This window comes from Gracilinanus agilis, chromosome 5 (genome assembly GCF_016433145.1).
Source record: "Gracilinanus agilis isolate LMUSP501 chromosome 5, AgileGrace, whole genome shotgun sequence".
NCBI lineage: Eukaryota > Metazoa > Chordata > Mammalia > Didelphimorphia > Didelphidae > Gracilinanus > Gracilinanus agilis.
Genome location: NC_058134.1, coordinates 256,943,330 through 256,970,054, shown reverse-complemented (window position 1 = coordinate 256,970,054; position 26,725 = coordinate 256,943,330). Strand labels below are relative to the sequence as shown.

General features: G+C 35.9%; 1 protein-coding gene across 1 annotated transcript in view; it reads left to right on the top strand.

The window, feature by feature from the left end:
• Positions 1-26,725, top strand: part of NAV3 (neuron navigator 3) — a 454,139-nt gene that overhangs the window by 215,828 nt on the left and 211,586 nt on the right. Inside the window, exon 9 of the mRNA XM_044679183.1 lies at positions 9,641-9,756. Coding sequence (XP_044535118.1) covers positions 9,641-9,756 — 116 coding nt within the window. The remainder of the gene's footprint in view (positions 1-9,640; positions 9,757-26,725) is intronic.

The window sequence follows — 26,725 nt, the reverse complement described above, 5'->3', positions numbered from 1 at the left end:
TTTTCTCATCTCTTTTGTCAAGTGATGGATTGCTGCTAGGGAAATCTCCAACTTTTGTCAGTACCAAGAAACATCCTTTGTGGTAATTTCCCCTACAAGCACAATGTAACAGATCTATGACTTAGCTCATAGTTTCTAGACTTAGGAACCAAGATACAGAAAGTTTGAGTGACTAACCAATAACAGCTGCATATATGACAGAAAGCAGACGAATTGGTAGGGTAGTGTAAGATTAAAAATTAATATCCAAGTGCTCCAAGTATATATTTTATAAAGTTTATTAATAATAACTAAAGTAAAAAGCTAGAGTAAAAAGGGAGCTAACTCAGCTGTAGAGAAAGAAGAGAACGAGAGGGAGGGCTTATAGCAAAATTATAAACATTATGAAAGGATGCAAACATGGGGACGAAGGGAAAGGGATGCTGGGAGATGAAGTCCAAAGGTACAAGATTTCTAATTATACAGTAGGCACATAGATATGTTGGGAATAGGGACTACATCTTTAGTGAGTGAATTATTTGAGTGACTTTCATGTTTCAAACCAATTTTGGATACCGTGTCCAAAACTTGAGATTCTTGAGTGGAAGCTGTCTCCGAAATTGGCCAAGTTCCTGAAAGGTACTTTTATTTGCTTTGTTTTTCTTTCATAGAGCTATTATTTCATTGTTGTAATAAGCTTTCTAGTGAGAAATGGCAAAGGCTCTCTTTATTCTTTCAGAAAACTCTTTCCACCAATTGATCTCCCAATTGATAAAAATTCATTAAGCTTCTACTAACCAGTAGACACTATTACAAAGACAGTATTGTAAAATACTCTTTAGGAGGGCAGTGGATGGAGAGCCAGCACTGGAGATAGGTGGACCTCGGTTCTCAAACACTTCCTAGATGTGTGATCCTGGGCAAGTCTCTCAACTCCAATTGCCTAGCTCTTATAGTTGTTATGCCTTAGAACCAATACTTGGTTTGAAAGAATTTAAAAAAAAAGGAAAAGGAAAAGAGAAGAAAATGAAAAATGCTCTTTCTCTGGAGAAATTTACATTCTAATGGGGGAAATATCAATAGTATTCACATATAAAAATAGACATGAATATGAGGTGATTTTTTAACTTTATTTTTGAAGAAAGGTTGTGAATTAGGAAAAGCTTCATATATAAGACAACATTTATGCTGACCTAGGAACAAAACAAAGGATTCTGAGAGGCATTGGTAAAGATGGGGAACACACATTCCAGCAAGTGCAAAGGCATGGAGACAGTAGATGAAATGTAGGTGAGAACATCAATTTGGCCCACTGGACTGGATCATGTAGTGTGTGAACAGGTAACCATTACACTGGAATGGTAGATTTATGCCAATGAAAATCAGCCACTGTTCTGCAAACTGGAGATCTTGGAGATCTGCTTTGGGCACAATGAGTTAAAATGTTTATTTTCCAAGATACACTCAGTATGAGTAGAAGGTAAGAATTGAACCCAGATCATCTCAACTGGCTGGAACTCTGTTAACTAAATTATACTAACTGCTTTTCTCCAGAGGTTTGTTTTGTGATTTTTCAGTTTTATCTAGTTCCTTAAAATTCCTTTTGGGCTTTTCTTGGCAAAGATGATAGAGTAGTTTGCCATTTTCTCCTCCAGTCTATTTCACTAATGAGGAAACTGAGACAAACAAGCTTAAACGACTTACCCAAAGTCATGCAGCTAATAAATGTCTAAGGGCCAGTATTGATCTCAGATTTTTCTGTCTTTGGGCCCTAGATTCTATGGACTACTCATCATAGGTGCCTTAAATATTTTATGTAACATTGAGACTCTAATTCCCTTTTCATTTCTGTTCAATCAGAGTTAAATATAGAGGTAACACAATGAAAATTCACTTTCTACCCTAGTACTTGGAAGAAATTCTGAAGGAGGCTAGCAATGCACCTATTACTGGATCTCCCTTATTTGGTTTTGAAAACAAAAAAAAACAAAAAACAAAAGATTTTTTTTTTGCACTTGAACTCCATTACCCAGTTTCAACCAAAATATATTTTATTATTTTCTGCATTTATTTTTTCAAGGGTATTGCAAGGGTATTTCAAGCTCTTGGGAAGGCTATTTTATTTAAACAATACTGTGCCAATGGTTGTCCCATAGTCAATAGTGATATGAACAACCCCTCCCCCCAAAAATGAATCAGAACATGAGTCTGACTGACTTGAGTATGTGTAGGTAGATAAGAAAACAAAATTCAATATTGCTATATTACAGATATTTCTTCTAAAATAAAAGGGAAAGCAATGATATTTTATTAAGGTTTATGTAAACACAACATACTGTATATATAACCTGTGTACCTGTCAATTTTAAGCGTCTCCTTTATAAGCATCAGTCATTTCAAATTACCATAAAATAACTTTGTTGAGAAATGTGAATCCAAGGAGAAAAGACAGTATTTGTCAACTCAGCAACAAAGATTTTCTTGGATAGTTGCTTGTGCCAGGCAATTTTTCTGTTCTTTTTTTTTCCATCAAATGGCCAACCCATGCAAATTTTGGGCACCAATCCACAAAAGTGATGCTTAGCTATTGAAATTGTTTTCAGTTACTATAATTGACAAAGGAAAAACCATTGTGTGGGAAAAATTCACATCTCAAGTGGCAAAAGGCTCAGTCTATCTCTGACCTCATCTATGATCAATTCAAAAATTGTCAGGCTCCTACAAATTGCAGTTCAGACTTCTTAGCTGACAACGCAGAACAATAAAATCTACAGTTCAGCCTTTTCTACTTGTGTTATGAATTTTTCAACATTAAGTTAAAATCTGAAAATGGAAAAGTGGTGACAAGGCTGAATTTAGGGATAGATACTGTGGCGTACACACCTATACTTTGTTTTCCTACTGAAACATTTAAGTTAGTGATTTTCTTTGGTTTAGACTTACGATTTCATCTTTTTGGGGATATCTTAGTATGAAAACTATCTCCACTGAGGCAGATATGCAATATACCTAGAAATAAAGTTAGATATTTGTTTGGGGAAGGAATGAAGGAAGGAAACAGACATTTGATGCTCCTGATACCTAGACTGCTGTGATAGGAGGTAGGTTTTATTATTATCTTTATTTATGGTTGGGGAAATTGAGACAAATAGAAGTTAAGTAACTTCCCTGGGGATATATAGCTAATTATTTTCTGAGGTAGGATTTGAACTTTGATCTTGCTGACTTCAGGACTAGCAATCTCTCCATTGAAACCACTTAGATGGGTTAATGTTTTGCCAAGGTTCATATAGTCAGTTGAACCCATGATTTCTGGATGCCAAACTCATCATATAAGCCTCTTATGCCAGTGTGTCTTTAAAGAAAACCATTTCTACATTATGTCATATTATAAGAAAATTCATACCCATACATAAAATATAAGGTAATTGTGTTGGTAGGTATAATATTCATATGACGTCTCTGATTTCCTTGGTAGAGGAAATCCCTCAAGCATCAAAATCTTTCCACCATTGTAATGAAATATTTCCTCTGTTGCCTCTTCTAGATCAACTCTTTATTGATCACCACACACACGTGTGTGTATATATATGTACATATATACTCACAATACATAGTATGATGCTTGTATGTACTGCCTATAGATATAATACATGTCTGTGAATATCTGAGGAAATTTATTTCATCTCACTGGACCTCAGCTTACTCAATTGGGTGGCCTCTAAGGGTCCAATGTAAAGCATGCTTACTTGTGTGTATGTAAAGAAAGTGAAATAAAGTCCTGGTATTATTCAAATGAAGGCTGGATGACCACATATAGAAGTTGTAGATCAGAATCACAGAGTTTGACTAGATTATAGGGAATCAGATTCCGACAAATTTTCAAGTTTAAAGTTCTGTGATTTTCAAACACGTGCCAGAACTTCTACCCTAATTATAACAAGTAGGTCAAGACCCTTCTGAGCTTCATGACTTTCATCTTGCTAAGCCCAGAACAGCTTATTTCAGATGAGAGACAAGACTGATTCCCCAAAGAGTATGCTGTTTGAACAATCTCCTCTTAAAGAGCATTCTGTCCAGAAAATGAATTGTCAATATAGCTGTATCTGAACTGGGGAAAATTCACATTTGAATATTCCACACTCAGAAAAGATAATAAAGGCAAACATTACTAAATAATCATTTACAAGGATGCTTGGATTGCTAGATCTGGCTGTTTCTCTTAGAGAAAGAGCATAGAGTGGTACAAGCAGAAACTCTAAAATGTATAGCCTATTACAGTCATGCAGATAAGGTATCTGTAAACCCTTTGGCTATCATTAACAGTTTCCGCTGCAATTGAGGCTTTATGTGGACTGGAGCAGAATAGAACATCAGCACAAACTGAAGCATATTGAATTCTTGCCATAGGATGGAGCTTGACTGCTATTGCAGTTTTGAAATATGGTTGTGTGTCCTGCAGCAGTGAAAACTCCCTCACACAGCAGTATTTTGAGATGGAATGCAGAGAAATACTAGAAAGGGATCTGGGGAGTAGAATACAACTGACTCTCTCTGCCTGTCCACAAGAAAACTTTGCAGGGAAAATCCTTTCAGGAAGCTATGGTTGGAAGTTGGCTTCATCAAACAATGATGGGCTTCACTGCAGTTTGACTCCATCTTGATAACTCTGCATTTCCTTGTGTGAATGGTAGGAATGGGCTTCCTGACCCTGGAGATGGAAAGGGATTCTTTCAAACAACAAGCGAGGGCTAGCTTTTAGAAAATATTTTATTCACTCTCTATTCCCCCCATTTTACAGAAACTTAACAAACATGAACAAATGTTTTCATATATAAAGAAGAGAAAAAAATTAAAACAAATCTTTTTTTAGTACAGATTATTTTTAAAGTATGTAATATATTCCTTTATCTTTTGCATTTTAGAATAACATTTTTACAATTTTCTCTGATTATTAGAGTAGTTATTGCCAAGTCTAGGGTGATGTTGAATCTGATTCTTTGGTTCTTAAAGTCTTTTTGGATACTTACAATGTAATTGCTTTGACTTCAAAGCTCAAATTTTGTCTATGATATTCCAGGAAATTTTTTACTTAATATTTTTTTGTGGGTGAATGGTTATTTGATTCTTTCTGTTTTCCTTTTGGTTCTCTGGTTCTAATCTTAGTGGTTCTCACTTATAATTCCTCAACCTAAGATACCTAGGGTTTTTTATTGGAATATGGTCTTCAAGGAGTCCTAGAGTTCTTAAATTCTCTCTCCTCTGACCCATTTTTTCATGTCTGTTGTTTTTTATATAGTAGATATTTTAATTTTCTCCTGTTCTTTTACTCTTTTGGTTTTTGTTCTTTCTCATTATTGCTCAGAATCAATAAGTTCTGCTTGCTCCATTCTAATTTTCTGACAGTGTTCTTCTGGGCAGCTAAATGGCAAAATGAATAAAGTTAAGTTCCAGGACTAGAGGCAGAAAGATTCATGTCCTGAATTCAAATCTGATGTTAGGCAAATAACATCTGTTTGATCCTGGGCAAGTCACTTAATCCTGCTTACCTCAGTTTCCTTACCAGTAAAATGAGTTAGAGAAGGAAATGGCAAACCACTCCAGTATCTCTTCTAAGAAAACCTACACAGGGCCATTCAGAGTCAGGCATGACTGAAAAATGATTGAAAAACAACAATTTTTAGGGAGATGATTACCTGGCTAAGGTGTTCTGCCTTTTTCTCTCAGTTGTTTTTTTTTCTCCTTCCACTTTTTTTTTCCCTTGAGTACTCTCCTTGCCTGGATGCATGTCTAGGGTAAAATTTGAACTGGTTTGCAGACTGGCTCTTCAATGACTTTCATCCTGCCTCTCAAAGGCAAGATAAAGGGACTATGTTTCTCATTGTGTGATTGGTATCCACCTGTTATATTTCTAGTTACAACTTCTACATCCTTCTAACCAAATTATTCATCCAGAGATTAATCTGAAAAAAAAGTGTTCTGGTATTATGTCAAGGTTTAAGTGTTGTAGAAGGATTAATCTTTCACAGACAAAGCAAATGTTTGACAGTGTTAAGCTAGATTACCTGGAGAAAGGGATGGTCTTTTTGCTTGTCTTTGTATCTCTAGCCCTTAGCTCAGGGTCTGGTTCATAGCTAGAGTTTATAAATATTTATTAACTGACAGACTGACTCAGGACCTTAAAAGTCCATTGTTGTTTTCTCCCAATTAGCAGGCAAGGACTCTCCTTGCCTGTATGCATTTATAAAAAGTGAACTTTAATGCTCAATATTTCACTTCCACTGGGGAACGAAGACAAACCAACTAGTGAGTTAGGGTTTTTATGCAGCATGTAGCTCCCTTTCTAAAAGGAGAGAAAAACAGGACAATAATTAGGGACACAGAATATATACATAAAGTAATGGAAGGAACTAGAAGTGAAGCATTAGCAGAGAGGGGTTTGAGGAAGGACTCCTGCAAAAAGTGAGTTAAGCTAACTCTTGCCTACAAGGGAACCAGGGAAATTAAAAGGCCATCTTTGGAGTTTTGATATTAGCTAGCTTTTGAAGCTTAGGGAGTCTAAGACCTTAAGGAACTTAAGCATTCCTTGAGCAGAAGTATTGATTTTTTTTGCAAGGAGAAGATATTTTCCATTTCCCTAAAGTCTAAAGATTATCTAGAGAAGAATAGTGGAACTCTCAGTCACATGAGGGCTGTGTAAGGAGAAGAAAGAAGGACATGGTTATACCATCTGATGCTGTGCTCTCCTCCTTCAAAATTCCAGCAAATTGTAAATAAGGACATATCAGCAAATGTAGAGCTTGATATTGCTTTAGGAGAGGAAGTGGGATACGGTTTTTAAAAGATTTGTCTTGGGGTCCGGACTGACCTGGTTTCAACTCCTGCTTCTGACTCATCCTGGCTCAGAGAGCCCAAGCACCCTAGGCAGCTTTTTAAGAATAAAAGTTGCTCCTATGAGCATACATCGTGGGAGTTTACTGACTGAGAGTTCTCTGTTCTCATCTAGATCTAGATAAAAATAGTCCCACTTTTCTTGTATGTGATATTAGTTATTTGGAGAGAACAGTAACCATCACTTCATGGCTCGATAATTCTTATTGGGCATTCCTTCTGTAAATTATTTCCCATTTATCTTATGGATAGCTTTCTTTATATATATTGTTTGCGTGCTACCTTCCCCATTATAACATGAGCTCCTTCTGAGCAGGGACTGCCTTTTGCCTCTATTGGTATCCCAAATGCTTTGCACAGTGCCAGGCACATAGTAGGTACTTGGCAAACATTTATGAATTGGAGGTCCTGTTTCTTTGTATCCTCTATAATATCTAGTAAATGCTTCACATAAAAATCGTGGCCAAGAAATTAATTGTGAATAAGTTGATATACAGTCTTTGCTTCCTTCTTTCATTCTTTCTTTCTTCCATCATCCTTCCCTCTCTCCCTTTCTTCCCCTCTAAATGTTCACTGATATCTTTTGTCTTAATATCACCTTCATTTTTGAATGTCTTTTCACTATTCCCTTCCCCAGCAAGCCATCTCTTACAATAAGGGATAAAAATGAAAAGAGAGCAACAATTAATTCATCAGCAACACTGATGGTGTAAGGAAAGTTCCTATTCTCTAGTTCTTAACCTCCTTAAAGTGAGTGTGAAGTCCATTTCCTCATCTCTTCCTTAAGACAAAACTATGTCATTATAATTGGAAATCCAAGTCTTTGTTTCTTAATCAATTCAGCCCCAATCAATGATCCATGTTAATAACAGAATCATGCTTGTGCCCTACTAGAGGCTGAGCTTTTGGCACATTTTGCCATCTTTCATTCTTAAAGACATCCCACTAAATAGCACTGAGAAGGAACAAGACAGAATTTACCAAGTAGTATTCAGAATCTACTAGAACATATGTTTTCTTGAGTACAGGGGCTGTTTGCCCATTTGTAAGCCATCTCTAGCACTATGCTTTGTCTGGCTGAATTGAAATATATTGTTGGACCGGATCATCATTTTATTTTTTTGTTAAATTGTGTATTGATTCTAAAGCAGAAGAAAGGCAAGGGAAAGGTTATGGGGTTTAAGAGATTTGTCCAAGATCACATATCTGAGAAATGTCTAAGTCCAGATTTGAACCCAGGACCTACCATATCCAGGTTTGATTCTTTATCCATTGAGCCACTTAGTTGCCCCAAGGATTGTATCTTGTTTTGAATCTCTAGGTGAGTTTGTTTTATTCTTTCTATGTGAGTTTATATGATTTCCTCTAAGTTTTGAAACTATCAGCTGAAACTCAAATATTCTAAGGTATAGATAGAATAGAAATTTCCTAAGATTTATGCTTTGATTTAACTCGTTTTTGACATTCAGCAAAAACAACAAAAATAATAATCCTATATTGGAAGCAAAAAAAAAATCAAATGGATGGGAAACTGGGGAAATAGAATTGTTGGAGTTCAGAGTGGGCATAGGAAAGGCATTTTGATCCTACTCTGGAAGTAGGTGAATGGAATACAAGCTTGACTTTGGTACTTGCTGTCTGTGTTATCTTGGGCAGATTCTGTGTCTTCTTATATATATAAGATGTGAGAAGTATGGAAATAGATTGTCTTTAAGGTCTCTTGTAGTTCCAAATCAATAAACCTATAATATTGGAATAGATCAGCTAAATTTGTAGTCAGTTAGTGAATTTCTATAGAAAACTGCATGCTTGAAGATTTCTTGTACTCCCCCAAAACAACAATAAATGAGGCAGGGTGTGAATATTAAAAGAAAAAAAAAGATTCAGTACATTGCCTGGAGTGGTTTTCTTTTGTGTCAGACATATGAGACACAGAACTATAAAGCACTGAGTGAGAAAAGAGAAGCTCTAAGGATGGCCATTTTGAGTGTTTTTGCTTTTTTTATTATGCCTCTGGTATCAAGTATATCATAGTTGTCTTCTGTGGCTTCAGGAAAGGTACAATGTTTACTTTAACTTGTGCACTGGATTTATTTATGATGCCATCTCAGAAATTACATGTGATAAAGACTGTTTGGAAGAGATATATTCTGTTTGTGTTTTTGAACCTAATCTGCTTCTTTCTTCTCCATAACCCTTGACTGAAGGAATCCACCAGATAAATAGCTATGAACACAACAGGGAGGGCTGGGTTACATAAAAGGATCTTCTTTTTTAGAAAGAAAAATGGCTTTAGTGAGGAGTATCCATGCTTCTATTTGATTTATTGGAAAACCTTTTTGCAAGGTGCCTTTAAAAACCCATTCAGGAACATCCTCTGCTTGGCTATTTTTCTCAAACAAAAGCTGAGTAGAATTCCAATTTTGGGATTATTAATTTCTTGTGTCAAAGCTTTGAAAGTGATAAATGTCTAGGAGATACTGCATTTACTCGACCTTTGGAGCTAAACATGCTAAGTTCTTGCACTCTAAGTGTTCATAAAATGAGAACTCTCTTAGTCCTCTCAGATACTTGTCTTTGTATAGAGAAACTATTTACATCCTCCTGAGAGCAACAATGCTTTGGAAGGTCCTGGCAATAAAGGACTTCTTGACTCTGGTGGAGAATTTTCAGGTACTAGTTGCTAGAAAGTAAGACCTCATCTGTCATGATGCCTATAGTTGGTCCTTAGACTGAGTGGACTCTAACTGGTCTTTTCACTTACTTTCAGAACACACACAGAAAATGAAGGTACGTCTATACCCACTGTGGAATCCTGCACCAGTCCTACTAAAATGGATTTATCATATAGCAAGACTGCCAAACAGTGCCTGGAGGAGATATCTGGTAAGTGCAATAATTTCTGGGGAGCTGAAACCTCAGAATTTGACATGTGTGTATTTGTGTGTTTGTGTGTGTGTGTGTGTGTGTTCACTGATCTTTATCATAGTCATGCAATGCTTACTTAAAGAAGTCTCAATGATGCTTGGATTCCTGCTTATACAATTTTAGAGGAAAAATAACGATGGTCTGATGAACTCTTGCTGCAGATTCTTTAAGTTGAACTGACCGGTTTGATTAGGATATCAGCTTTGTCCTCTTGGAGTAAATAGAGTTTTCAGGAGCCAGGTTTCAAGAAATAATTCATTAGTCAGTTTGAATGCTGTCAGAAGAAATTGAAATATCTTTAATTGGGAAGCTGTCAGAACAGTAAGGAATCCAGAGCTAGAGAACTCAGAAACTCAATTTGGGGTATGAAAGTCACACATAGTTGGCAATGAGGAAAAATATGGAGGATTATAGGATTGTGGTTTTAAGTTACTTTGTTCAACTCCCACAATTTATAAATAAGGACAACTGGGGCAGCTGGGTAGCTCAGTGGAGTGAGAGTCAGGCCTAGAGACAGGAGGTCCTGGGTTCAAATCCGGCCTCAGACACTTCCCAGCTGTGTGACCCTGGGCAAGTCACTTGAACCCCATTGCCCATCCTTTCCACTCTTCCACCTATGAGACAATACACCGAAGTACAAGGGTTTAAAAAAAAATTTAAAAAAATAAATAAATAAGGACAACTGAAACCCAGATTGGTCAATCACATATGGTATCACAATGGAGATTCAACCTACAGCCCTCTGATCCCAATGCTAGCACTGTTTCCACTGTACCATGAAAGCATGAAAAGGCTACTGGATCTGGAGAGTAAGAACTTGTGTTCAAATCCTGCCTCCTCCACTTACTTCCAATTTTACCTTGGGCAAGTCGGTTAATCCTTTTGTTCCTCAGTTTTGTTACCTGTAAAGAAGAGCAGAAGAGTTTGAGTAAAGAACCTCTAAAGTCCCTTTGGGATTCAGTTTTACTGAATCACATACAGAGATTGTTTTTAAATGCAATATTATCTATATTTTATTGTATCTTTAATTATTTTATTTAATATTGCCTGGCTACATTTTATTTTTATTTTTTAGAAAAATCTTTTCCATGGTTACATGATTCATGTTCTTGCTCACTCTTCCAACCCACTATTCCCCAGTAGCTGTCACACATTTCCACTGGTTTCTTCCTGTGTCATCGATCAAGACCTATTTCCATATTATTGATAATTGTTCTAGTGCCGGGGTACATTTTAATTCAATTTGACAGCCCTTTGAGCCGTTATGGCCCTCATGTTTCTGACTCATGGTGTGCTTGATATCTCAAACTTAAGATGTTCTACTCAATGTTTTCTGATTCTATTTCATTTCTGAGGCAAGAATCATGCAGTTATTTCATATACACCTTTTTAAGTATTGGCCATCTAAAAGTGTAAAGTTTTCTGGAAATTATGGTGAGGAAAGGCTAAAGGGGACAGAGGTGAAGACAGACCTGCTCTACTATGGGAAATTTAAGATGATATTTGAGTAATATCTATATGTATATGAATGAATATAAGCACAGGACACTTTAACTTTATATTATCAATATTTATTCAATACTTTCTTAAGTTTAGACAGCCAACAAAGCAACAAATCAAACCCTAATTTGTAATACTTACAGATTTCTGAAGTTTAAATGCTCACTCAGAATATTTAACAACCAGCTCTCAAAAGACAGTATAAGCCAGTTACAATCCATCCCTGAAGTGATTTTAATTTGCAACTTCACAAGGAAAGAGACAAAGTGCTGTAATGCAAAGAATTATAGTCTTGGACTTAGGAGATCTGGATTTGGATATTTATTCTAATATATATCTGTTGTGTGATCATAGGAAGATCACTTAGTATTTTGTAACCTTGTCTTTTTTTTTTAAGGGGATTCCTGTGCCTACTTTATAGATTTCTTTTGGGGAAAGAACTTTATAAAATCTTAAATCACTATATAATTGTGATTTATCTAATATGTCAAGATCTTAAGATAAATATTCAACATTTTTAAAATTTCAAATTCTATTTTAAAATTTTTCTTATATAATTTTTAGTACAGTAGAGAGTTTTGGAGATACGTATATACTCTATTCTCTGGCGAAATAGAAAAAGGAAGGGAAGGTTAAAAATAAAAGGTGTGCAAAATTCCTTTTTATTAACTTTTTTTTCCTATTAAGACTAAAACAGTCAGTTAGAAAACTAAGAATGTTCTCCTCTATTTTAGGCTGGAATAGATAAACATGAGAGAAAAAAATGAATAAATGCAGAAATGCTAAAATATCCTTGAACTTAGCTGACAAGCTCATTCCTTTTCCTGTGGTTTAAAATCAGCCTGTTTAAATTCAGGCAAAGGGACTATAATAAGCACTGAGAGGCATTCCTTAATGGGCACTATAAGACTCCTTTGTGTAAATGTATTGGGGAAGAATGATTTTCTTTTATTCATATGATAATGTTAAAAATCAAACTCTGTGCTCAGAAAATGGTTATGTCTATACATACACACAGACACACATATGTAAACAGTATATGCATTCACATTCATTTGTCTGCATGTATATATATATGTGTGTGTATACACATATAACACATAGATTATGATGACTGTAAAGAGAGATGGAAAACATCTGAGTCAAATGATATTGGATATCAAAAATAAAATTATAGGCACAACAAGAAAGAATTATAACAAAGGAATATTCTCAGAAGGAATCAATAGTAGAAAGGCTTCGAAATAATGTTTATGATTCTCATCACCATTAAATATAGAACAGGTAATAAACAAAGAGCATTTGCTTTAATATGAGAAGGTAAATGTAGTATTAGGTGGGATGGGATATTGGTAAAGTAAGGCATTAAAAGGAAAGAAAAAAGGAAAGAAAAAATATATACACACATTGTGTATTGGCTCCATGGCAGGAGAGTGGTACACAGCTAGGAAGTGTCTGAGGCCAGGTTTGAACCTAGGACCTCCCCTCTCTAGGTCTGGCTCTCAATCCACTGAGCCACCCAGCTGCCCCCATCTTACAAAGATTTTTAGAACAAAACAACAAAACACACTGTATCTATACAAAATTTTCTGCATCCATATTTCTCTACTCCTCCAAAGAAGAGAAGCTTATTTTTTCAGCTCTTTAGTGGGACCAAGTATGGTCATTATAATTACAGTGTTCAAATTTTCATTTTTGTTCTTATTTTTATGCTACTATATTGTATATATTGATTGTAAATATGAGTTTAAATTTGGGGTAATGGGGACCATCCATAGTGAGACATTCAAAAGTTACCTAGGATTTTTTTTTTCTAAGCCCAAAGTTCCCTTTAGCAACTGGAGATTGAAATCATTTACATTGAGAGGATAGTGTAGCCTTGTGGAAAGAATCAAGATGAGATAATTAGGACTTTTAAATGCCTTTCATATGCCTCCTCTTGAAGATGTAGAAATAAAAAATTTCCTTCTTTTGCAGAATAATTAACAGATTATAGAAAACATATAGAAGAGAAAAGCAGGCCAAAAAAAAAGGATCATATAGAGCACTTACTTTAAGAGGTTGGGAAGAGATTAAAGACTCAAGAAAGTAGATAGAAGGGAAAAAAAGGTAAAAATTAGATAAGTAGAAGAGACACACAGGAGAATATGGTGGTCTATGATTTTTAGTGCTTTAGTACATTTAAAAAGGGGGAAATATTTTTTAAATTGGATTTGGTGAGTCTGAAAGATCTATTTCTATAGAGTGACATTTAGATAGAAGCCATATTTTAGCCAATTTAATTCATAATGAATCATTAGGAAGGACAGATTTTGAAGCATGTAACTTTTACAAGAAATGTGGTAATAAAGAGCAAACAAGAGATGGAATGGTAGTTAACGGGTCTAGAAGTGCCATGAAAAAGTATTTGATATAGTTCTTTTAGAATTAGGAAAAGCTGGACATGTTTAAAAACAGATGGCAAGGTACCATGTTGAGAGAGAGATTCAAAAGAAGAGAAGGGGAAGGAGAAAGTGAATGAGTACTTGAAGTAGTGAATATACTCTTAGAAGAAGTCAGTAGGAAAGTCAAGGGAAAAGGTAGAGGAATTAGCCTTAGTAAGGATTTGATTTAACTGTTCTTTTGCAGGGAAGGAGATATTCAATATAATTTAATATAAAAACCATTACCTTCTTTCTTGTTTTATTAAGTTTTATTTTTTTCTGTGTAGGAAATTCCCTCTTCTACTGCCGAACAGTATCTACCTGCTAGAGCCTCAGAGAGTTTCCTGAGTTTTCTGAGATATTAAGAAAGTTGCCTTGGGTCATATAGCCAATATTTGTTGGAATCAGAGTTTGAACTTGGATTTTCCTGCCTTCACAAGCTGTCTCTCTATCCACAACTCCATGCTGCTTCTGAAAATTCAAAGAACATTTATTGAACACTTAGTATGGTACACACTCAGGAAACTTACAGTCTGACAGAAGAAAATGGGTCATGATACTGAGAAATTTTGAGGAATAGAATAGAAAGACATCTTTTGGATGTCCTTTGTGGTGGGGAGCCAAAGCCTCTTACATTAGTATAAGTTTTGGAAATGGAGTTATCAATTTGAAGACAAAAACAATTAAAAACCATCATTGTGGGGAATGAAATAGGAAACTGATAAAAGAGGATTGTGAGTAGCATTGAGGGTCCAGTTGAGGTTACATGCCACGAATTCTTATTGAATGAAATCAATTTTCAAAAATACATAGAAAAGTACAAAATGCCAATTATTATTCTCTCTGTCTCTGTCTCTCTTCCTCTCCTTTCCTTCCTACCCCATTTTCCTCCTTCTCTTCTTCCTTTCCTTCTTCCCTCCTTCTTGAGATCTATTTATCATCTCTGATAATCTGATAAGGACAATTTAGTTGTTAAGGAAATAACGGAACACAAAGATCTTTGAACTCATGCTTCCAGCTCTGACTTCAGGAGTATGGAGTTTATTATATATATTTCAAGACTCATTTTACACAAGAGAACCCCCCCGAAACTTTGCAGATGTGCAGAAGTTATAAATTATGTCATATCAAAACACAAAACATTGGCTTCAGAATAGAACAAGGCCAAGGCTGAATTTTGACTGGTTTCTTATCAGAAAGCCAAGTCAGGGAATATTTTTCTCAGAGTTGAATTGCCCCTGCTAAGGTTTTGGCCTTGGCTATACCAGGCAGCTGCATTCTTGGCCAAAGGGGGAGAGTGTTAACCTTTTAAATGCTGGCCCGCGAGGAACCTAAAGCTCTCCAATAAGGCCACAATACTTTTCAATAAGAAATCACAAGGATCACAAAAGGGGTCAAAAGAGGAATCTCAGATTTTTATCTTTTCTCTTATTGGCTTCCCACACCTCCTATTTACTATCTAATAATAATATGAACTAGTATTTTTTCAAAGCATTTTACACATATTATAACTTTTAATCATTTCAAAAAATCAGTCAAATATCTGCTATAATCATTCCCATTTTACAGATAAGAAAATTGAGATTCAAGGAGGTTAAATGAACTACCCAGAAAGTGTCTGTGATATTCCTGACCCTAAATCCAGCATTATAAACTATTCTATACATACACATGCACATGAAAATATGTGTATATTTGTGTCTATATACACACATACATATATGTATATGTATATATACACATACACACTTTTCTATCAGTCTATCATCTCTCTATCACCTACTTTTCTATTATTTAAAATTGATACTAAAAATCCATTTCCTGGGAACTCTCAGCATCTTCGAGATTAAGTGTTGCCATTGGTGGTAACCTCAGAGAAGGCTCATTTGTCCTTAATTTCCTTATTGAAGAGCATAGAATTGAGGATTCAACTAATCTTGAATAGATAAGTATACAAAGATTTGGTACTGTGGAGCAATAACATGGTCTGGGGATTGTTATCAGGCTGATAAATATAAGAATACAGAAGAGAAAGAAGGCTAAGTATATGCATGAGGATGAGTGTAATAGCAGTAGACCCTTAAATATAAATCCACTTTTAAATATAAATCAGTGTGAAAGTATCTTTTAACATATAGAATTAAGTTTAGAAACTCTCCAGTATGTGATAGTCCTATTCATTCAATTCAACAAACATCTGTTAACAGTTACCTGGGAAGAAAAGTGCTTGGGATACAGAGATGAAACTCATTACCTCATTATATTAGCATATGACAGAGACCACTAGGGGCTGTGTAGGCTAGGAGTTATGGAATATAGTCCCATTCGAGTCATGTGTCACATTCTATTAGATCCACAAATAAAGGCAAACACAATCTTGACTGTCAGGGGCAAAGGACAGATTCATATAAAGTGAACTAGATAAGTATAAAGAGAGAATGTTTTTAATATAGGGCATCCCTGATATTCAAGAAAAAGGAACCTGAGGATACCTTATCTAAAGTTGTCACCCATTTATAGCAGTTATCATATTTAGCCCCATTTTTTTCTTCCTTAGGTCAGAGCTCAATTTGGGTATTCATTTTTTGTCTCAGACTACTTAATTTTTGCTGAATGACATAAATACAACTTCAAGCATTCCCAAGTACATACATTTTACTAGACACTGGTAATTGTAATATCAAAGATAATATCAAAACAATCCCAACACTCAAGGAGCTCATTTTCTAATTGAGTCAATTCATCATACATTTATTAAGTGTCTACAATGTGCCAAGGATTGTACTAGATTTTGAGGATTCAAAAAAAAGGGGCAAAAACAGTTTACACCTTCAAGGAGCTCTCAGTCTATCAGAAGAGAGCACATGCAAACAACTTTGTACCAGTTATATCTATAAGTGTGTATATTTATATGTATTTTGCACATGTATGAGAGAGATGATGGTTATCAATTAGTGCAAGTAGATATAAATGAAAGAAAATCTTAGAAGAAAGATACTAGAATCATGGAGAATGAGAAAAGGCTTCTGATAGGAGAAGTTGGGTTATTAGCTGAGACCAATAGGAACCAAGAACCAGGAGACAGAGATGAGGATGGTGGGCATTTGCAGAAAGGAGTACAGTTAGGGAAAAATTCAGGCATCAAGAGATAGATTGCCTTATACAAGGAATTTCAAAGGAGCCAGTAGGATTGCTGGATCCCAGAGTAAGTAGAGGGGAGTGGGAAATAAGAAGATTGGAAAGGTAGGAAGGAAAAATGTTTATGAAGCTCTTTAAAAGACAAATGGAGTATTTTATATTTGATGCTAGAGGTCATAGAGAACCAATGGACTTGCTTGAATAGGAGTAGGTGACATAGTCAGACATATTATTGAGGGACATATATGCATGAATATACACACTAATATATACACATATAAAAATATATACACATATACAAAGTAATTTCAAGATAATTTCATATGGAAGACACTGCCAACATTTACTTATAAATTAATCTAAACATTAAAAATAACAATACTATTTAGTCAAAAAATGCCCATCAAGATTCTCTCTTTATTTGTTCTCATGTGCTTTTCTTTATGTGATCATAGCTAATGCATATTTCATTTTTACCAAGTAATCTCCCTCACAGACGGGATTTCATAAAGAACTTGATTAGTGTTCATCTTATTTTTTAGTCTGAATTACACTAGACTATTCCAGTATACAAATGCATCACAATTTATTTAGCTATTCTACTATTCTACTATTGGTTGTATTCAGTTTTGTGTTGTTTAAATGTCACTATGAAAATCTTTAAATAGATAATTCCTTTAAAATATTTTTTGATAACATGGTATCTAATCTCCTTTTATGATTTATATTAGTCCTTTTTCCTGTAAAATTTAACTGAATTTTCAGGTCCTATTCTATTATCTCAGCTTATTTATTCCCATAATAATTCTATGAGAACCCATCCCCTTGTATCAGGAGTTCTGAGTACAAAGAAAAGTGGACTTCTAAAAATGAATTTAGTCTACTTCAGGTTTATTTTCTTTTTAGATTCTTTTTCCCACAATGCATTGCCTTTGTTTTGAATACATAGTATTAGATATTACTAATGCCTTTAATATTTACTTAACAATATTCTTTAACATTTATCTAGACTTCACATTCAACTGTAGAATATTGACACAGATTCAATAGTCATGGACCTGACATTTCATGAAGAAATATTATTTAAACAGTCAAACGGGGCCAGGAAGTCACTTTAAGAAAGAAAACTTTGATTCCACTAAGAGATAAACATATCTTTATCCTTGGCACTTAAAACATTTTGTGTGTACTTTCAAGTAATAAGTATGATAACTTGACATCTAGAAATGGCCCCTTGACTATTTTTCCCTGCAACATTAAAACACGAACAAAAAACAAACCAAAAGATTAACAGTTCAAAACAACCACCTCCCCATTCAACAATCCCTTTATAATGATCTGTGTTGTATTCTTCCTAGAGTCTAAGCACCCTGCCCTTCAGATCATGATACAGTGCCCAGGCTTTCTGTGATATTTTACCTTGAGGTCAATGTTAATGGTGGTGTATTTAATATTAAGGTATTATATGGAAGCATTTCTCCCCTTTGGAGAGAATTGTTTCTAAGTCCTTTGCTCCCTCATGACTGATTCATTTATTAGGCAAGTGAGATAGGCAAATGGTGGACAGTATGGGTGGAATAATTATTCCCACATTGAAATACCTTAGTTTTGCCTGTACCCTGAATTGCTCCTTTTCTCCCTCAATTCTCCTTTCTCACTTTGGTTCAATGCATGCTGAAAGAAGGACTTATTGACACCACCACCACAGGCCAGGATCTTTTATGATTTTTTGTGGATAGTCATTGGCACCATATCTAAGTGCCTGACAGCAGCCCAACAATTTTTATTCATCTACTCCCACAAATCTTCCATAGAGCATGCTTAAAATATTCTGCAGGTTTTTCCCAGTCCTTTTACTTTCTATACACATCAAGACAGCTCTTGGTCTACCTACTCTCTCCCCAACTGCTGCTACATAACCAGTTCACCTTTTGATCAAAAGCTACATTCATTCATCTTAATTGTCATAAAGTTGAAAAAGGTCTGCCTTAGATTCAGTAATTGGATTTGAGTGCTATTTATGATACAAACTGCAAAATAAAACTACAAACAAATTGCTAATCTGCTTTGGTAGAGGGAATTTTATTGGTTGTAATTTCCTACATCAATGAAATATTTTGTCTGGATTCTCCCTTCCTCTCTCTTCCTCAATTTCTCTCTCCAACTTCCTCTTTCTACCTCCAACTCCCCATATCTTTTTCATATATAATTTTATTAATATATTTATATAATGAATTACTTCATATATATTTGTTTTGATTGATTTTTATTTAATCTGTATGTACTTACAAAAATAGTTTTCTCCATTAGGATGTAAGATCTTTGAGACTAGAGATTGTTTCATTCTTTATATGAGTCTCCTTAGCATCAAGCACAGAGCCTGACAGAAGGCAGTCACTTAATAAATGCTGGTTGATTAAATGATTTGCTAGCCATATTGAAAACTGTTTCTCAACTTTAGTGCCAGGAAACTGTGCTTCAGACATCTATAGGAGGAGGACACTCACTTACACACTTTGGATGATTGGTTGTTAGGTTGTTGTTGTTTTTTAATGGAATTGGACTAAAATGACATCACTATGTTGGAGTAAATGCACAGTATGTCTGGCTGTGGCTGATCAGACCACTACAAGTTTAGACCACTACAATTCTGCTTTGCTCCTATAGAGTACGGTGCCTTCCTTCATGTGGCACACCATGTTGGACAGTTGTATTTCTGCCTTCAAAGGAAGTAGATTTCTTAAGTAACTTTTTAGAATGCTTCAAAATCACATTTAATAGAATTTGGTAGGAAATACAAATGTTAGCCTTACAGTTTATTTTTCCTTTGAGACTGGATGTGTCTGTATGTGTGTGTTTGCGTGAATATGGTATATGTATCTGTATATATGCACATATGCATATACACATACATATATACACAATCTCAAAGAAAATACACATATTTCCCTCCAATTATTGGGGAGAAAGAAACAAAAGACATTTTCTAGTTATACTAACTAGTACTCCTAAATACTAAAATACTAAATACTAAATAGTATTAAAAGTAGATTGTGACCTAAAAATGGGGTCAGAAAATTGCTTGACTATTTCTTCATTTTGCCTCTTAATACTAAGGAGACATTCTATTCAATAAAGGATCCCAGAAACTGCTCCTTAACTCTTGCCTCCCTAATTAGCCATCAGGGTGAACATGTGACCCAGTGGTTTATAGGGTCTCTGATGTTTGAGTTCAAAAGTTTCCACCAGATCCAGATTATTAGAAGCGTTTAAGGGAACACAAGAAGAGTGAATGTTTAAAATCTCAGAATTTATTTAGAAATTCCTTTTATTTTTTTTTTACTATATTGTTTGTGGAAAATATTTTTCTCCCCTCTCCATCTTGCTTGGATAAATGCTAAATCCTAAAAGTAATATTGTGATATTTCTATATTTAATAACATCATTTGTGCTACACAGAGCTTGACTGGGGACCTGACATTATATTGCTTTGGAATTAAGTCAGGATATAAAAAAAATGTAATGTGCACCCACAGACCCCCCCTTTTCCCAGAAGGCTGAGAGATGTTCAGTGCTTTATTTTTCTTCTTGAATGTTAAAGTGGTGTGTTTCTAAATGGCTTCAGTATTCAGATTTTTTTTTCAAGATGAAGTGGAGTGTTTCCCTTTAAAACGATATCTGTCAGCAGGTGGAGAGTGGTGTGCTCTGTTTTTTAGTTTCTTACCCTCTCAGATTTGATTTGTGCTCCTACGGCTCCAACCCCAACACTGAAGAGGCAGAACTGCTTGCTTCAGCTGCCGGCAGCTCCAGGGAATTAGTCTGTCATTCCTCACTTAGGGGATGGATGTGTGAGGAGGAGTACAAGGATAGTGCCGGGGTTTGGGGTGACTGGCCACCTCCTTGTACTGCTAGCAGGATTAATATTAGCCCGTCTCCTCCAGGCTCTGCTGTCATGCTTTGAAACCTGTGGCATGCCAAACTGGACAGCACCTTCCGCCTTCTCTCTTTTAATTTACCAGGATGCTTGCTGCCATGGCAGCCAGTAGCAGCATCCACTGCAGTATCAAGGAAGAGTCATAGATCTGGGAATGCAGGTTGAATACTAAAACGGAGGCAGTCTTGTGCAGAGCTGTTGGGTGCTTCCGCGGTTAATTTCAGCTCTAGTTGAGCTCTGACGTGGGGGCTGGACTTGCACTTCTGTGTCAGCTTATCTGAAGTAAAGCACTGTGAACGGGGCTCCGTCTGGAGCTGAGGAGAATTAAAAAAAAAAAAAAGGCACCAGGCATCACTTGGAGTCTACTACGGTGCACTCTGGAAGGCAGAAGCTGGAGAGGGAAATGTGGGCCTGGCGTTGGGAGCAGACCGGTGATTGGATAAAGAAGGAAAAGCAGATTACTTTTATGTTAGGGCATGTTGTTTGATCAACTCTCTCCTGCTTCCGAGGAATACCAGCCAAAATGGTTGTGAGTACTGCGGACTGATTTTGAAGCAAGGAAGTGGCTAAGCTCAGGCAGCAGGATAAATGTGGGGAAAAGACTTGGTGGCTCTCTATCTCCGTGGCACCAAACGTGGAGCCAGAAGCCTCGTATTGGGGTGTGTTTTGCTCTTGATTGATTGATTTTTGACAAATGTCAGCTGTCTATAGCATGTGCTGACCAGAACGGGAAGGGTCAGCTAGAATTGCAGTCATTGGAGATAATAGAATGTGAAGTCGAATTGAGGAAGGGGAAGCAAGACATTGGAAGCAACATGCATCGGCCGGCCGAACTCTCTGTGTTTAAGGGCAAGGAGGCCAGGAGAAATGGTGCGGGGCTGCAGAAGCAAAAGTCATTGACCAATCTCTCCTTCACCAGTGAAAGTGAGAAGAGACCCAATGTGCGCAAGTCAAACTGGTTTGGAAATGCTGCCAGGGCCAGCCAGAGAGAGGCGGATTTTGAAGGGAGAAACCCGCTCTCTCGATTTCTTTCCAGGTCAGTTCAGTCACTCTATCACACGGGCAGCTCAGGGGCCTGGAACCTTGAAACCCTTCGGCCTGCTGGTGGCAAGCCAAGTGGTAAGGGACCAGCCGGATGGTCCTCCCAAAAAGACCTTGATGGAGATAGCGATGAAGGTAGCAAGTCGGAAGATGACCTCGGTTCTTCCAAGCTCAACAGTAGCAGCAAAAGTTGGACAGAAGATGAGGAAGAAAGTTGCTTGCGTGAAGGTACTGCACATCTAGATGAAGATGTGATACTTACCATGCTGGGGGATCTAGAACAAGTGCTTTATACTGACATTTTGGGTAAGTTCGTTGGGTTTGTTAACGAGTTAAATAATTAGCGATTCTAAGTCAAAGGATATCTCATTAGCCAGGTTTCCAGAGTGGATAGACTACTCAGAGGCAGAGTTTTCTCCCCCCCCCCCCAAATTTGCAAGCCGACATAGTTGACTATTTTGCATATTTCTTATCTTTCTCAGTCATTGCTTTAGAAAAGTGAGAAAGGAGAATCAACATCTAAATTTATTTTGAGAGTGCAAATAATGACAATCTGTCTTGATATCAACCATGTAGCTTCAGCTGTTTAAATTCAAATGCTCCCAGTTTATTCATAAATATTTATTTCAATATTGATAATTTTTCTCTCAAAACCATGTGCCAAAATCCAAAGTCATGCAGTTTCTTGCCTATAGTAGGCACTCTTGATGGAATGGGGGAAAAAAACTAAAAACTTCACTATTTTGATTTACAGGGATAGTAAATGTGTTCTACCTATGCTATTTCTTCATGGACTTTTTCTCCTTTGCATGCAATTGATCTATAAAATGGTGTTTAAATGAGATTATGGGCACTGTGTGCTTCTCAAAGATAACCATGGAATGAGTAGGAATTGTGTTCATTCCTTATACTTGTACTCTAAATGTCTACCACAGTGCTAGACAGAGTAACAGTTAATAAATACTTGTTGAACAATCGATTAGAACATAAGACAAAAGATATTTGTTGTTCCCATCTATAGGTATCGTCCCCTCCCCCCAAATTTCTCCCCGTGCCCCAGCTCACCTCCCCTAATTACCCTCATTATTTATCTCCTCTTCTACCAACATTAACAGGTACTAGTAATGCATTTGGGAAGCAGATATCAATTTTGTCAGCTTCACTCTATGCCTTTCACATTCTGACAGGAAATGTTCCCTAGTGGGTACATTTAAGACATTTTGAACAATTATGTGGATGAGTGGTTGTGCTGTGTTCAGACTTTTTAAACTAGGTCATTCTAGTGAACTCCAAATTCAGTAGTAAATTCTGGCATCAAGGTTATTGATTTAGGGCCGGGGTTCATAAACTAAGGCTCATGTACCCTCAGAGGGTATATGGAGGGATTTCAGGGTATCTGTGAAATTGGATGAAAAAATACATTCTAATTTTCACCATGCTCTGACTGAAAGCATTCCTTGTAATTATTTTAAAATATTCTGAGAAATGGTCCATAGGTTTCACCAGGTTACCAAAGGGATCTGTGATACAAATAAGGGAGGTTACAAACCTCTCCTATAGGTTCTTATTGATTAAAAATTATAGTCAGGTTTTCTATTTCTCTTTTGCTAGTGCTCAAACTCAGTGTAATAGAACATGAAATCTGTTTTGAAAGAAATGAATGATAAATTTAGGTCTGTGCAGGGAAGCATATTTGCATGATAAATTTACTTCCTTTGAATCCATGTTTATAAAAATTTATAAATGTTTGAAGCACACTTTCATTAGGAGCTACTTGTTAAAGAAATTGAGCCAGCCTAGCCAGTGGTTTCTCATTTTCGCATGTGGACATGTTTTAATGATTACACGATTCTGATATTCTGTGTAGCTTCCATTCTCTTATAAGAAGCTATATTATTATACTATGTCATTATATGTATACATTTTGTTATTATTATCTTAGGGGGCATCTGGAACCTTCTGAACTGGGATTAGAGAGAGCTCTGAGCACTGTCATCAGGGGAAAATATGCATATTGCTTAGCTTTTTAAGGCTTTTTGCCTTAAACAAGTTCTACTTTCATAGATGCCTGAATGGCTGAGATGAGGTTTAAACCAAGATTGAATAGGACATTCAGGCAGCTGAAGTTTACCTCATCAGCACTTTACTCTGAGTGTTATGCCGCTTTTAATAAATTGTATAGTATATAAAAATTCTATAGTATGTAAAAGCTATTTAACTTAAAGACCAGAGAGCTAGACTTAATTTGACTCCTTCTTTCCTCATGCTCTGAAGATATGGGAGCAAACTAGATTCATTTTTGCTTCACAAATGGCTGGATTTTTATTTTATTTTGTGGTGGTGGTTGTTTTAGACTTTATAGTTCCTTAATCTTGGTCCCTGGAACTTGTGTAGGGATTTTTTACAAGATGCTAAGTGGAAGCCCATCATTTGACAGTCTTTTGTCAATTGCCCTACGTGGGAATGATAAGCAAGTTGTTAGAGGGTGTTTGTGCATATGACACATTATTCCTTGTGTTCCCTGAATAAAGATTCTGGAGAATGACTGTCAGGGAAGAACTTCTAAATGTAGTTGTGTTGCTTTCTGACTTTTAAAGCCTTTTTTTTTAAATAATTATAACTTTTAATGTGAATGGGATGAACTTTTAAAGCCTTTTTTAACCAGATGTGCACTTTGGGTCATTTTATTTTATTTTTCCTACAAAAGGTAGATTGCCTTTCTGAGTCAGCAATCAAATCCCACTGAGGGAGTAGAAGACAGAGAATAATAAGCATAATAACAATGATGATAGAGAATGAATCATGCCAAGAGTCATTCCCTAATAAAACATCTTTCTTGTAAAGATTATTCAAAAGTTACAAAACTTCCAAGAATCTCAGTATCTATGCCATGTGTTTAACACAGCTATAGGTCTGACTCAAAATGGCCTCTTACTAGGTAGTCTTTTGAAAGCTTTCATTCAGCTCAAATACTTCATTCTAATATGAGTAACATGAGTTGTTTATCAAGTTTGGTCTGTATTTCATTTACAAGGGTGTTTGGTGTTTTTTTTTTGTGTGTGTGTGTGTTTTAAAAAAGCTGTTAACAATGTTTTTTCACAGTCTTCTGGAGTAGACAGATATCCTTTGGAAATATCATATAAAAGACTGGGAATCTTTCCTGTTAGGCATAAGACTAGGATTATTTCCCAAAATGCATCATGCTATGTCACTCAAAATAATAGCATATTTTTTGTTCATGCTGTATGGGAAATAATGTTCTGTGATCCAGAGTTCATACATGTATAATTCTCCTTTTCATTAGAATATCATAATTCTGACAGAATTAATTATTATTTACATGATAAGGGCTTAAAAGAAGGATTGATAACTATATTGATGGCATGGTCTGTGATTCAGGAGTAAATCATTTAGAAAGGTAGGACATTTAGTAATGGTTTCCACTGGGAGCGAAAACCTTGTTAGCAAAAACAAAGTAGTTTGGTTGTTGTATTATCAACCCCCCCCCCAAATCAGAATAATACAGTAATGAATAGTATTATATAATGAGGCAGCTAAGTGATTCAATAGGTAGAGTACTAGATGCAGAGTTAGGAAGACCTGAGTTCAAATGCAGCCTCAGAAACTCACTAACTGTGTGACCCTAGGTAAATAATTTAATCTGTTTACCTTAGTCCCCTGGAGAAGGAAATGGCAAGCAACTCCAGTAGCTTTGCTAAGAAAACCCAAAATGGAGTCATATAGAGTCAGACATGACTGAACAACTCAACAACAACAATTATATAATGGAGAGGAACTAACATTATCATAGTAAACTTTGGTTTGTGTTTTTCCCAGTTAACTTTCATTTCCTATTTAAAAATAAATCTGTGGTCAATTGTAAAGTTAAGTCTTCCATATATATTAGAATTTTGAATCATAATTAACTTCTAAATTTCTCCTAGATATTGTATAGACATAATTTAAGATGCCTAATGCAGTTGGGAATTTTGGTGGACTTTTTATACCCTTTCAATTGTCTTTTAATGAGTCATTAACCCATTTTTACTTTATTTAAATCTAAATGTTATCACTTATGCAAGATTATATGTGAATTATAGAGTCTATAGTATTCTGCTTCTGAAGTGTTAGGGGAAAATTCGTGTTTGCCATTCCCAAGACCCCATTCATATGATTGTCATGTGTGGAACACTGATGTGTAGAAATTATGATGAGGAAAACCAGTGGAAAAGTAGGAAGGAATCAAAAGAATGACAGGCTTATATCCTTGAGTAGGAGAAACTAACAAAGGAGTCTGTAAGAGAAAATCAAGAGCTTAAGATGCTTGTTGGATTGCAAGAGGAAATTAAAAGGGAGATAAAAGTGGATGTTCAGAAAAGGCAGTTCAAATAGAATTAATGGAAATACAAATGATATTCTTGAAAAAACACTGCCACTGAAGTGGTTCAAATAAGCCCAGGCATGGGGGAAATGAAATTGATGTTTAGTTAGTAAGCAAGCTTTTCAGGTGGTGGAAATGTCTGAATGTGGCTTAGGAATCCAGAGGGCAGAACTGAAGTGATTTACCCTGGGAACCGAGACTTCCAAGTTTAATTATATTTCAACAACTATGTTAGGAATGGCCTCCTTTCTGAACTTAGAAACCCTTCTATTTGTCCTCCTTTAACTCCCTGTCTTTTTTGTCTCCATCTCCTTTGATGAGGTTTTGAAAATGTTCTTTCCTCTTCATTTTCTCCTGAAACTCCCACTGCTATTCCTCTACTAGTAGTGACATCTTTCTCCACATCTGTCAAGAGGTCTTTCTCCTAAATCACAGAATTTATGTGTTCTACAAAGCTTTTTCTATCTGAAGGGGAAAAAATAGAATCACTCCTAGCCTTTCTCAGTTGGC